This window comes from Copadichromis virginalis, linkage group LG9 (assembly GCF_057382275.1).
Source record: "Copadichromis virginalis isolate Kocher_CV1m ecotype Utaka linkage group LG9, C_Virginalis_male_GT1.1, whole genome shotgun sequence".
Taxonomy (NCBI): Eukaryota; Metazoa; Chordata; class Actinopteri; order Cichliformes; family Cichlidae; genus Copadichromis; species Copadichromis virginalis.
Genome location: NC_140626.1, coordinates 24,715,587 through 24,729,092, shown reverse-complemented (window position 1 = coordinate 24,729,092; position 13,506 = coordinate 24,715,587). Strand labels below are relative to the sequence as shown.

Genomic DNA, 13,506 nt, shown 5'->3' with positions numbered 1-13,506 from the left:
TCTGCTGGGCTTTCTTGATGACGGAGGTGATGGTGGGCTCCCACTTCAGGTCCTGAGTGATGGTGGTACCCAGGAAGCGGAATGAGTGATGGGGGTGTCAGTCAGGATGATGGGGGGGGGGGGGGGGGGGGGGGGGGAGTGGGACTGTGTGCTTCTGGGCATTCAGCACCAGGTTGTTGTGGCTGCACCAAGACACCAGACGTTCAACCTCCCTCCTGTAGGCAGACTCATATATATATATATATATATATATATATATATATATATATATATATATATATATATATATATATATATATATTTTATTGGATAATATAGTGTAATATAATAAATCTACCCTACCGCCTACTGGTGTTGGCCAGAGGGGCCGATGGCGCGATATGGCAGCCTGGCTTCTGTCAGTCTGCCCCAGGGCAGCTGTGGCTACAACCGCAGCTTGCCTCCACCAGTGTGTGAATGTGAGAGTGACTGAATAGTGGCATTGTCATGCGCTTTGGGTGCCTTGAAAAGCGCTATATCAATCCACTCCATTATTATTGTTATTATTAAATTACTTACGAGTTTAATTTGTCAGCAACTTTCTGCCAGCCCTCTCTCCTTGCTTTTGCAGCCTTTGCAGTGTTCCCTTGCGTTTTAATTAAACTCTGAAACTCCTGAAATCCCTCACTCAAGAGTTCTTGCTCTGCTGCCGAAAAATACTGAGCGCGCTATTTGACATTTTCGCCGACCAATCAGAGGGTTGCCGATCAATGTTTCTACTATCGATGCGTAGCCCCTTTTACGACACCCAGTGATCTCACATTACTTCATCCAGCTGTACTAATCCTCAACAGCAGGTGTGTTCGGGGAACCGGAATAGCGAGCTCAGAGTTAGCGCGATGATTTGGTCTTGGATGTACATATGGATGTGTCATTTGATCTTGGATGTAGTAAGCGACGTACGAAGAACGGACCCCTGGTGTCCTGCAAGATTTAAATATCATCCTGGATCAACACACCTGAAACAAATGAATAGTTCATTACCAGGCTTCTGGAGAACGTCAAGACATGTTGAGGAGGTAATTCAGCCATTTAAATCAGCTGTGATGGATCAAGGACACATCAAAAACCTGCAGGACACCGGCCCTTGAGGCCTGGAGTTTGACACCTGTGCACTAGAGGTAGTTGGATCAATACCAACTCTAGTATTGGTATCTGATCGATACTAGCTCATTAGAATCAATACTTTGTTTCTATCTCCTTAAGCTCAGTTGGTATAATTGTATTAAATAAATAAAATTTTTGGAGATTTGGAAAGGCTGAGGTTCAGGTATCAGAAGTAGGATAACCGGAAAGGAAGAGCTAAAAGCAGTACTCAGGCTGTGATTCATGTGTGATCCTTTCCAATATTTCAATCACAGCTCACACCCTGTATTTTCACTTCCCGGCAGACTCAAGAGTATTTTGTCATACGCCCCGACAAACCCACACATGCGGTAAAAATGTGGGCAAAAGTTATTATTTTCTTGTGCTAGTCTAAGTGTGCTTGTTTTGTTTTTGATTTTTACCACCCCCTTGTTCTTGAGCTGATGGTACGGTTCAAAATGCGAAGTCATATGACTGGCTGTTGTGTTATTTGGTTTTTTACATGATCGTTTACAAATACTGTACCAACAAACACCCATCTTCCTCTGCGCTGGTCCACAATGCAGAGTCTTGTGAATTGGCGTGTGTTTATTAGCTTTTTGGTCATTTTTTACCAACAAAATGTTGTCGAAGTGGAAATGTGCGGAGGGCTGACCGAGGTGGAGCAGGCTGATGAAGCAGTTCAGAAGATCTGTGATGCAGTGAGTAGAAACGGGAGATTTTTACACTCACACACAGGGCCTGTCATTCATATTGATTTTGCTGTCATTGTTATTCAGATGAAGCCTCTCGCAGAGCAGAAAACCGGGAGAAACTTCGAGGTTTTCACTGCAGAGAACTACAAAACACAGGTCGTAGCTGGGACCAACTACTTCATTAAGGTAATGTTTGTAATGCAAGCAGTGAGCAGTGGCAACACTGCAAAGCTCTGAGGTCTTGCATGCAATAAAATATAATTAAAAAGAGCATTGATTGATAATGTGATCTGTCAGGTGAAAACTAAAGCAATGATCAGTGGGGGGTTTTCAGTTACTATCTCTTCACATATGTAGTGATTTTAAAAGAAGGTGTGTGCAAACCTTTAACTGTTATTGATTTTCTAGCTTCATAGCTGAGGCTTTCAATCATTGTTTCCACACAAATTTCACAAATTCCACACAAAGTGCACCTCACACTCCTGGTGTGGCACAGGACGAGCATTTCCGGTTTTTCCAGTTCTTGTGAATGATCGCTTGTCACACACAACGCACACTAGGGGCGGGGGTGTCGAACTGCAGGCCTCGAGGGCTGGTGTCCTGCAGGTTTTAGATATCACCCTGTTTCAACATACCTGAATCAAATGATTAGTTCATTACCAGGCTTCTGGAGAACTTCAGGACATGTTGAGGAGGTAATTTAGACCCTCGAGGCCTGGAGTTCAACACCTGTGCACTAGGGCTTAAATAAAGAAGCATAAGCACATATTTACTTCATAAACTCTGTCAGCCATGAACAGAGCTCAACAAATGTTCTGTTTGTGAACACTACAACAATCAGGCACTCTATATATGAAGATGTGGATTCTCCTTTTCCATGCATGTTGTTTGGCCCACAGCTGTGGCTTACATTGATAAAATAAAATGATCAGGATTACTTCTATGTGCACATCAAGCATCTCCTTTAACTTTCCTTGCAGGTCTATGTGGGAGGAAACGAATATGTTCACCTCCGTGTTTATGAGAAACTCCCGGCTTATGGAGGAACGCTTGAGCTGACTGATCTGCAGCACCCCAAGACTCAGAATGACAGTATTGAGTACTTCTAATGGGACAATGAACCAGTGAAAGCATCAGTGCCTACAGCCTGTCCTCTCAATGTAATCCATTAATAACTTGCCTCTTCATGAGGGGAAAGCTTTCCTTGTTTACATATAATAACCAACTACAGATAATGGAAGGCAAAGGGAATCAGTTAAATACGAGGTGGGTGGAAAAGAATATAGCCGATTATTCAAACACAGCAGAAAAATAGTCCTTTCATGTTTGTCTGTTTTTTGTTTTTTGTTTTTTTTTGGAAGACTTATTTCTGGAATGTTTTACAAAAATTAAAAACTCTGCAATTTGCAGACTTTGTATATTAATGTGGTTCAAGTCTGCTTACTTATCAAAGAGTGTGACTGTGTATGTGGGACGCATATGTGAACAGTGTATTTAAAGTGTAATTTATGTCGCATAGCTGTATAAACTTGGTCAGTTTTGGACGATGTAACAGAATTAATCATGAAGGTCTGATAACCTGATTTTGAGTTCTTTTAATATCATTTCAAAGGGTGTAATTTAAAAAAACAAACAAACAAAACAGTATTTCATTTGCTAAGGTATTTGTGACCAGATTTGAATTAAAAGTTGTGCTATGTACAGGGTGGCCCATTTATATGGATACACCGTAATAAAATGGGAATGGTTGGTGATATTAAAGTCCTGTTTGTGGCACATTAGTATATGTGATGGGGCAAATTCCTAAAGATGGGTGGTGACCATAGTGGCCATTTAGAAGTCGGCCATCTTGGATACAACTTTTGTTTCATCAATAAGAAGAGGGCCATGTGACACATCAAACTTATTGGTAATGTCACAAGGAAAACAATGGTGTGCTTGGGTTCAACGTAACTTTATTCTTTCATGAGACTGCAACACCAGACTGCAGATGAGCTGCATACAGGGCTGGTTTGGGACAAAAAAATCAGCCTGGGCATTTTGACTAGAGACCGGCCCACCATTATAGGAAAAATCATAAAGCCTTTGAATGAAAAACTGTTGTGACAGTGATGTACACGGTTTTGATGGTATATATGTATCCATCAATCGTTTGTAAGATTGATAATTATTTTTTAAAAGCTAGATATTTTAAATGTGAATAAGGAAGAAAAGTATTTCTTTGTGCCCCCCTCTCCCTGTTAATGCCCTACCTGGCCCCCCTGGCCAAACTTTGCTAGACCGCCCCTGCACAGTTACCAGCTGTCAGATACGTAGAAAAAGGATCCTGGCAAAGTGAACGATAAACAAACAAGAGATAAATGCCGATCAGCTGATCATTGATCCGTTTCATGATTGAAGTAGCAAGGGGGGGGGGGGGGGGGAGAAGAGGCAGGTGTGCAGCTCCAGCAGAAGCAGACGAGGAACAGGACACCGTGGAACACAGACCAACAGGCAGGAGAACACACAGGGCTTAAATACACACACCAGTAATCAGGGGATGAGAGACAGGAGGGCAACACACCTGGGAGAAATCAGAGCTGACGGGACAGGGGAAACGTAAATTGAACACACTCACATGAGTCGGGGACCTTCAGAATAAAACAGGAAACTCAGACACGGGGAACCAGACAAGACACTAAACTAAACAGACAGATTCAGAAGCAGACAGTGTGACGCCATAGACAGACAGAGGGAACACGGAAGTGGGACCAGGGCAGGCACAGAACAGAAACCTAATAAATGGCAAATCATAACGGAATACATAATCAGAATAAACAAAAGCATAAAGAAACACAAAACACTGAGTCGGCAGACTCAGGACCATGACATAATCATTCAGTGATTTAAAGAATATGAACTTTTAATATTCATTTTTCTAATTTACATTTTAAACGTTTTCAGCTATTTTCCAACTTCTTCTGTGTGAACATCAGCTTTCAAAAGTTCTGCACTTTGGTTTTCAGGTTAAAAAGTCTGTATTTTCCAACTCATTCAACATTTTTAGCTTAATATTCATTAATTATTTCATTTCAGTGCATACATTCAGATTTCAGCATTCACACTGCAGTTTCTTCAGAAAATGCACTTTCTAGTTGGAATATGTTTCAGTAAACAGTTAAGAGAATTATTTGAACCAAAAACTTCAAATTTGGATTCATCTCTCCATAAGAGCTGTGGCCACTGATATTCAGTGCAGTTCTTGTGTAACTTGACAAATCTCAGCCTTGCTTAAAAATGATAGAGTAGTTGGACCGACTGTGTCAGGGTTTTTTCTGGATATTTTTTTTCTTTTCTGAAGAACATGACTTTCAGATACAGTTAATCTGTTGTAGGCTGTTCTTTTTTGTTTTGTTGTGTTGTTTGTGTTCTTTAGGTCTGCCACTTTATTTCTGTCCTTCACTTGTTGTTCAGTTTCCTAATCTTTTTAATAACTGCAGATCATACCAAGTTATACCAGCATCTTGGCTAACAGCTCATTAGAAATCACCTTCTGGTGCAAAAATACTATTTTATATTTGTCAAACGGTGCTTTTCTTGTCATTTTTCATACATTTAACAAAAGAAATGGGAACAATTTATTTTATTTTATTTCTGGAACAGGCTGCAAGTAACAAAGTACCTACAGATAAATTAACTAGTTCCTCTCTTGGGTTAGGTGGGGTTTTTTTATGCTCGAATGATTAACATGTCAGCGTTAATTGCCCTAACAAACAAAACCATTCCTCTGAAACTGCTCAGGCACAAGGACTGGTCTGAAAATTTGTTGAAAAAACAGCCAGAGTTCAAAGAAAAACTTTAAAAGAAGGAAGACTTGAAGTAAGTCTGGAAGCAAAATATAAAGAAATGAGGATAGTCTGAGACTTTTGCACAGTACTGTACTTCTACATGACAGGTAACCAAGCGTTGACCAGCATGGGTGTAATTGGCTTCATATTAAAAAGCCCGAGCTGTGAACAGGAACACTTTCCCCTCACACACAATTCAGTCAATGCCTGATTCATCTCTGAGTCAAACTGGGCTGGTTTGAACATTTTCTGTAACCAGACAGTGGTCATTCTTTCTCTCTCCCTGCTTTTCATTCTTGTTATCCATGTCTGAGACTGAGAGCTCGTTAGAGAACTTTTTCCACCCCGTGCCCGTCCACTCCAATAAACCCACTGTGTTTGAAAACATTCAGCCCAGCAGAGGGGAGCAATGGGGAAAAAGCTCTGAAGAATTTGGCTTTGGCTACAGCAGTTTGTCACTTAAATGTCATACAGTATATTAACCTGTGTGTGTGTGTGTGTGTGTGTGTGTGCGCTCAATCCTATAGCCGCAACACTCCATGAGATTTTTCCTGCCCCAGCCTCTCAAATTCTTGTTATATGAAGTTGGAAACCAGACAATGACAATAATATTATCCAGTTCAATAGTTTTCCTCTTTTGCAGGCACATATAGTGTTAGGTATTTTAGTACCATGGGAGCATTTACTGGATATTGTTTTATAGTGACATTATGCAGGAAAACTCTGTCATTCAATAAGGCCCCTTTGTTTCAGTGTTTTTCTCTTTGACCCAAGAATTGATGTGTGAGAATCACAGGCTGGTACAAGGTTGAAATACCACAGAGATCACTCCCTCAGCTACATTCGTTTCTAAATCTCTTAGGAGACGCCTGTTGAAGGCCAGATGGTTTGTTTCAGAATTCACTAATGAAAGAACTCTTTATTTTGTGCCTTGAAAATATGTCGCTGAGATAATCACAATTGTAGCTGAACTGATAAACTACACAAAGGATGCTTCTTCACCCAAGGGCAGGAAGACGCTCCCTTATCTTGGTCTGTACTGGTTTAAACTGATAATCTGCTGTCTCATGAATTTTACCCTCTATATAAACTGTTGTACTTGTGAATAAAGTTGAGTCAATTTGGGAAGACAACCTGAAGCAGTCTCTGTTTTCTTGTTCTCCCAAGCTGCTCCCGAGCTCGTACTAACACGCTGAATGGCATGCTTGAATGTTGCTTGAGAATATATTTGACTGTGTTACAGACTAAGGGACATTCTCTGCTGATAGGTGAAGGTACATTCTCTGCTTATAGACGTCCACGCCTCGGAGGAAGTCGATCCACGGATTAGGCCCTGGAAACAGTTTCCTTCATATAGTACCTTAACCTTTCCTCACATCTATGCAGTATCCCACAAATTCCTTTATAATAATATATCATCACACTACCTTCTTTACGTCTAAATCACTCCCCCCAACATACAGGGAGTGCAGAATTATTAGGCAAATGAGTATTTTGTCCACATCATCCTCTTCATGCATGTTGTTTTACTCCAAGCTGTATAGGCTCGAAAGCCTACTACCAATTAAGCATATTAGGTGATGTGCATCTCTGTAATGAGAAGGGGTGTGGTCTAATGACATCAACACCCTATATCAGGTGTGCATAATTATTAGGCAACGTCCTTTCCTTTGGCAAAATGGGTCAAAAGAAGGACTTGACAGGCTCAGAAAAGTCAAAAATAGTGAGATATCTTGCAGAGGGATGCAGCAGTCTCAAAATTGCAAAGCTTCTGAAGCGTGATCATCGAACAATCAAGCGTTTCATTCAAAAGAGTCAACAGGGTCGCAAGAAGCGTGTGGAAAAACCAAGGCGCAAAATAACTGCCCATGAACTGAGAAAAGTCAAGCGTGCAGCTGCCAAGATGCCACTTGCCACCAGTTTGGCCATATTTCAGAGCTGCAACATCACTGGAGTGCCCAAAAGCACAAGGTGTGCAATACTCAGAGACATGGCCAAGGTAAGAAAGGCTGAAAGACGACCACCACTGAACAAGACACACAAGCTGAAACGTCAAGACTGGGCCAAGAAATATCTCAAGACTGGTTTTTCTAAGGTTTTATGGACTGATGAAATGAGAGTGAGTCTTGATGGGCCAGATGGATGGGCCCGTGGCTGGATTGGTAAAGGGCAGAGAGCTCCAGTCCGACTCAGACGCCAGCAAGGTGGAGGTGGAGTACTGGTTTGGGCTGGTATCATCAAAGATGAGCTTTTGGGGCCTTTTCGGGTTGAGGATGGAGTCAAGCTCAACTCCCAGTCCTACTGCCAGTTTCTGGAAGACACCTTCTTCAAGCAGTGGTACAGGAAGAAGTCTGCATCCTTCGAGAAAAACATGATTTTCATGCAGGACAATGCTCCATCACACGCGTCCAAGTACTCCACAGCGTGGCTGGCAAGAAAGGGTATAAAAGAAGAAAAACTAATGACATGGCCATCTTGTTCACCTGATCTGAACCCCATTGAGAACCTGTGGTCCATCATCAAATGTGAGATTTACAAGGAGGGAAAACAGTACACCTCTCTGAACAGTGTCTGGGAGGCTGTGGTTGCTGCTGCACGCAATGTTGATGGTGAACAGATCAAAACACTGACAGAATCCATGGATGGCAGGCTTTTGAGTGTCCTTGCAAAGAAAGGTGGCTATATTGGTCGCTGATTTGTTTTTGTTTTGTTTTTGAATGTCAGAAATGTATATTTGTGAATGTGGAGATGTTATATTGGTTTCACTGGTAAAAATGATTGAAATGGGTATATATTTGTTTTTGTTAAGTTGCCTAATAATTATGCACAGTAATAGTCACCTGCACACACAGATATCCCCCTAAAATAGCTAAAACTAAAAACAAACTAAAAACTACTTCCAAAAACATTCAGCTTTGATATTAATGAGTTTTTTGGGTTCATTGAGAACATGGTTGTTGTTCAATAATAAAATTATTCCTCAAAAATACAACTTGCCTAATAATTCTGCACTCCCTGTATGCCCTACTTCGCCAAATTAAATTTACTGTATTTGGAATATTTGCTCCAAGTATGGGTTGATATTTAATCTTGTTAAGGGAAGCACAGCTACAACACAATCAGATTTACTTTCTGAATGAAAGTGAATCTGATTGTGTTAACAATTTATTCAAAAGACCGAATCTTTAGTTTGAAGAAATTGAGATGATCTATTAAATTCGTAGGTGAACGTGCAGGACAACAATTCTTCACTAAGCGATTGATTACATCATTGATGTGTTCAGAGAAATGAGGCAGTGAGGGAGTATCCCTGTGAATGTGATAATGTCAGCAAGTGGCTCAAGTCATGCATCTGCAGAGATAAGGTCATACAGAAGACATCTGTTCCCCTGAGACTAAACGTAATATAGACACACAAGTGCACAAATCAGGTCATGTGCACATGTCAATTCTTTGACTTCCCTTATTCACAACCTTAAACTGTTAGTCTTTCTATATGAGAGTGGGAGTGACTTAAACAACTTAAGTAAAACAGTATTTTTTTTTGTTAAAAGCATTCGGCTCCAGTGTTCATCGAATTCAAGACATCTGAATTGAGTCAACAGCAAAAGAACTTTGGACTCATTTGTCTCGTTTGCTCATTTTGTTCTGCAGTGTTTCTGTTCAGTGAATGGGACCATAGCCTTCATGCTGAGATGCGTGCGAAGACGGAAAATGAAGTAACTGCCGAGAAATATAAACTGTTGTAAACGTAACACACCACATCTCATCTGAAAATGCTTTTAACAGTGACATAGGAAATCCATAAGTCATGGCTAAAGCATAAGGTGTTCAACAAAATGAAGAAGATCAGATCAGGTGACACTAGTCATGTACAAAAGAGAAAAATGTGTTACATTTCAGGGAGGGCATGTGCTCGCAATGCATCTGCGCTTGTTAGTATTGTAAATGCCTGGGAGTTGCAGCACAGCTGGGCTCCTTTAAAAAAGAACATTTTAGATTCCTGCTGACCCTGAACTACTTTGTATAGCCTGGCTCAGTCAATTCTGATATTAATTTGTCTTCCATTATCGAGTGTTAAATCATGGGACGAAGCTGCTGATACGCAAGGTATGCGGTAGGTTTCTCTGTGGATTAAAAACATGAACCGGCCTGTCTGCCTTTTTCAGCCACAGCTCAGGTTGAGAGGGTGCTGCCTGGTTAGCATTTATGGACAACCCATAACATTTGTCTCTTTTAATTCTGTGTTGTTGTACTTTTTCAACATGTTCAAAATAAAGATTCAATCAATCAACCCTTGAAAGTCAAAGATATTCCCCCATGTTCACTTTTCCCGGCCTGGGAAAAGTGAACTCGGACTCGCCCTGCCTGGAACATCGTGGTGCTTTTAAATGTTTTATGGAGACTCTGAGGGAGCCACAAGCTTTCAGAGGAGAAGCTTCACGTGCACCCTGCCTCACTGATAAGAAAGACAGTAAAAGTCAGCTGATTCACTGGAGTTGATATTCAAATTATGTTACTCAGACAAAGGGAGAAATGCTTAAAATATTTAGCAACTTATCTAATAGACCAGCATGTAGATCTGTTTAAAGACTTCAGTGTTAAATATAATCCAATATTTTATCCTTCTTATATACGCATGCTGTCTATTTGTTTGAGACATCTGTTGTCGTTGTGAAAATCAGGCTAACATGCAGTGGCTAATGTTATATAAATGCTTGAGCTAACTGAATGTAACTAATTTATACCTCATGGTAATGTTAGAAGGCTGCTCAGTGATCACCCTAACATTTCATTGTGTTTCCCTTCTGTTTCATTTTGTTATTTAAAATGACTTTCAAGAATAATAATTTTGTTTTACTGTCGAAATGATTATTGATGATTGTTTAATTTCTAGTATCTGTAGAACACAGAGAAAATAGTGTATCAACACTCAATCAAGCAGCTAAGACATTAAGAAAAACAAAAAAGCAAAACAAAAAGAAGAATCCTTAAAATCTCAAAATATATGCAGTAATTAAAGTTACAAAGTATAAAGTTACCTTAAAAAGGGTTTAAATATGAGTTTTTAGCTGCTTTTTAACAGACCATCGAGTCCACATATCTAAAGCTCAGTGGGAGAGAGTTCCACAGTGTGGTGAAAAAGAAAAGTGCTACTGAAAACTAAAGATCTACAGTCTGTGGGCCCACTGTTGCAAAAGCTCTGTTTCCTTCAGTTCTCAGCTTTGTATGCTGCACAGCCAGCATGACCTGATCACATGACCTTGGGAAATGTGTGGATGTAAAACTTTATTGATGCTCTTCAATGCAGAGCTCTGAAAGTCAAAATCAGAATCTTAGGTTAAAGTTAATGGGGAATCAGTTGAATTAGCAACTGAATTAGCAACAGCGTGTTGTGAGTACTTAGAAGACTTAGTCAGAAGCCTGCAGACATCCCAATGTTTTGTTTTTTTAAGAAAAGTGAGCAATGAATTACAATAATTCAGACATGATGAAATAAAGGCATGAATAACAGTAATTCTGAGCATGACACACTAAAGTGTGACTTGGAAATATTTCTTAAGTTATAAAAGCACGATAGCTCAGAGATTTAACATCAACATCCACAGTAACAGCAGAAGGGGTTTAATGTTAGAGTTGCCCTGATTCCTGTATGCACCAGAACCATTGTGGTACCTGTTCAATAAGGAACCCAACACCTGACCTAGCTGGATAGAACACAAGCAAGTGGACACAACATAGATCATGTGCAATTACAAGACAAAGAGTAATTTTACGAGAAAATGCAGTGATGTCATGTGAGTGAGCTTGTTTGATCTATGTGTGCACTGGTTTTGCTTTTCTGTGTTATTTGTGTCTCTTTGATGTCTGTCCTCATCTTTAGGTGGCCATTGCCCATTTTGTCTGTTTGGGTTTTTTTTTTAGCTTGTGTCCAGTTTTTCATCTCTCTGTTTTATTTTGCTGCTCAAGTCTCCTTTTAGTTTTTTTATTTTTGCATCTAACATTAACAGCTCTAAATTTGAACTTTAAAAGAGTACTAATCAGGCAGAGGCCCTCTAAATTTTCATTGAAAGTATGTCAAATTCAAATTCAAATTCAAATTTTATTTGTCACGTACACAGTCATACACAGTACGATATGTAGTGAAATGCTTGGACAACTGCTCGTGACCTAAAGAAAACAAAAAAGGAAAAGGCTATGAATAAGATAGGAAATAAATATGAAAAATTAAAAAGGGTAAATTTAACTAAGAAGGAATAAAATATAAATTAAGGTTGAAAATGAAATAACTGTACAACACAAATTAGAATGAAGGGTAAATTTAACTGGGAAGAATAAGATAAAATATATAAATTAAAGTTGAAAATAAAATAACTGTACAACAAAATACACAATATAGAACTATATAAGAATGTATGAAGAAATCTAAATATAAATAAATATATACACAATAACAGCAGCGTGATTTAAGTAATGAAGTGAAAACAATGTCCAGAAAGTCCAGTGTGTGTAAGAACCATATGTGTGGGTCAGTACTGTGTGGTGGTGTGATTGAGAGACCGTATCGCCTGCGGGAAGAAGCTCCTCCTCAGTCTCTCTGTGTTGGTCTTCAGGGAGCGGAATCGCTTTCCTGACCTCAGCAGAGAGAACAGTCTGTTGTTGGGATGGCTGAGGTCCTTCACGATCTTCCTGGCCTTGGTCCAGCACCGCCTGCTGTATGTGTGACCCTCTCCAAACATTGCAGCTCACACCCTGTATTTTCACATCCTGGCAGACTCGAGAGCACGCAGGAAAAAGGGAAGGGCCTAAATATTTGTGTATGAATATTTAAGAGATACTTAAGAGATGTATCCTATGTATCCTAGCCATCATGCACTCTCTATATATGAAGACATTGATTCTCCTTTTCCACATGTTAGCATGTTGTTTGGCTAGTGTGGCTTACATTAATTACCACAGCTGTGTTAAAATGATCAGCACTTCTATGTGCACATTAAGCATCTCCTTTAACTTTCCATGTACTTCCTTGCAGGTCTATGTGGGAGATGAAGAATATGTTCACCTCCGTGTTTACGAGAAACTCCCATGTGATGTAGAAGAGCTCGAGCTGACCGATCTGCAGCACCCCAACAGTCAATGTGACAGTATTGAGTACTTCTAATGGGAAGATGAACCAGCCAAAGCATCAGTGCCTACAGCCTGTGCTCTCATTGTAATCCATTAATAACCTGCTGCTTCATGTGGGGAAAGTTTTCCTTACTTACATATAATAACATACGGCAGATAATAGCAGGCAAATTACATCAGTTAAATACGAGGTGGGTAAATAAATGAAGCCGATAATTTTTCTGTTATTGTTTCTGATCTGTGAAATGCCTGCAGTTTCAGGAGCAGACTCTATTTCTTCATTTGTCACAATGAAGCCAAACGCATATCTCTTTCCTGATATGGACAATGTTTGCAGTAAAACTCAGCTGCAAGCATGTCTCCAGGCTCTGAATTGATTCATGGATTTTAGCACACAATGTTATGTCTTTTCAAACTCACAAAATAATATTTACATTCTTTATATTCAGGTTTATATGGTTTGAATACTCCTTTCATGTTTTTTTAAGACATGTTTCTGGAGTGTTTTACAAAAATTAAAGTTTCTCCAATCATGCACTTTCCCCCCCCTTCAGCTAAAATATTTGCAGACCTGTCATATTGATTTGGTTCAGGTTTGATTGCTTATCAAACATATTTTACATTCTTGTAGCAATAACCATGTGAGACTGAACTGTAAGTACTTTCCCCCCACATCCCATGTTCTTTAATGTTGGAGAGTTTATTGTAGCATCATTTGGAGAGTTATATTT

The 13,506-nt window shown here is 39.8% G+C and overlaps 1 protein-coding gene across 2 annotated transcripts; it reads left to right on the top strand.

Moving 5' to 3' along the window:
• The first annotated feature begins 493 nt into the window (after positions 1 to 493).
• Positions 494 to 12,809, top strand: LOC146701931 (cystatin-B-like). 2 transcript variants are annotated; one of them, XM_085468357.1, is made up of 3 exons: positions 494 to 1,826; positions 1,905 to 2,006; positions 12,681 to 12,809. In XM_085468357.1, exons 1-3 carry the CDS (start codon positions 1,686 to 1,688, stop codon positions 12,807 to 12,809), a joined length of 372 nt encoding a protein of 123 aa, XP_085324483.1. In that variant the 5' UTR covers positions 494 to 1,685. The 2 variants fall into 2 exon arrangements, with proteins under 2 accessions (XP_085324483.1, XP_085324482.1); XM_085468356.1 differs by lacking the exon at positions 12,681 to 12,809 and adding an exon at positions 2,801 to 3,244 and having other exon boundaries at positions 690 to 1,826.
• The last annotated feature ends 697 nt before the right edge of the window (positions 12,810 to 13,506 follow it).

Coding starts and splice junctions, on each gene's coding strand:
- LOC146701931 (XM_085468357.1), top strand. CDS start 1,686: ATGCAGAGTCTTGTGAATTGGCGTGTGTTTATTAGCTTTTTGGTCATT. Junction 1,827..1,904: donor TTCAGAAGATCTGTGATGCA/GTGAGTAGAAAC, acceptor ATTGTTATTCAG/ATGAAGCCTCTCGCAGAGCA. Junction 2,007..12,680: donor GGACCAACTACTTCATTAAG/GTAATGTTTGTA, acceptor ACTTCCTTGCAG/GTCTATGTGGGAGATGAAGA.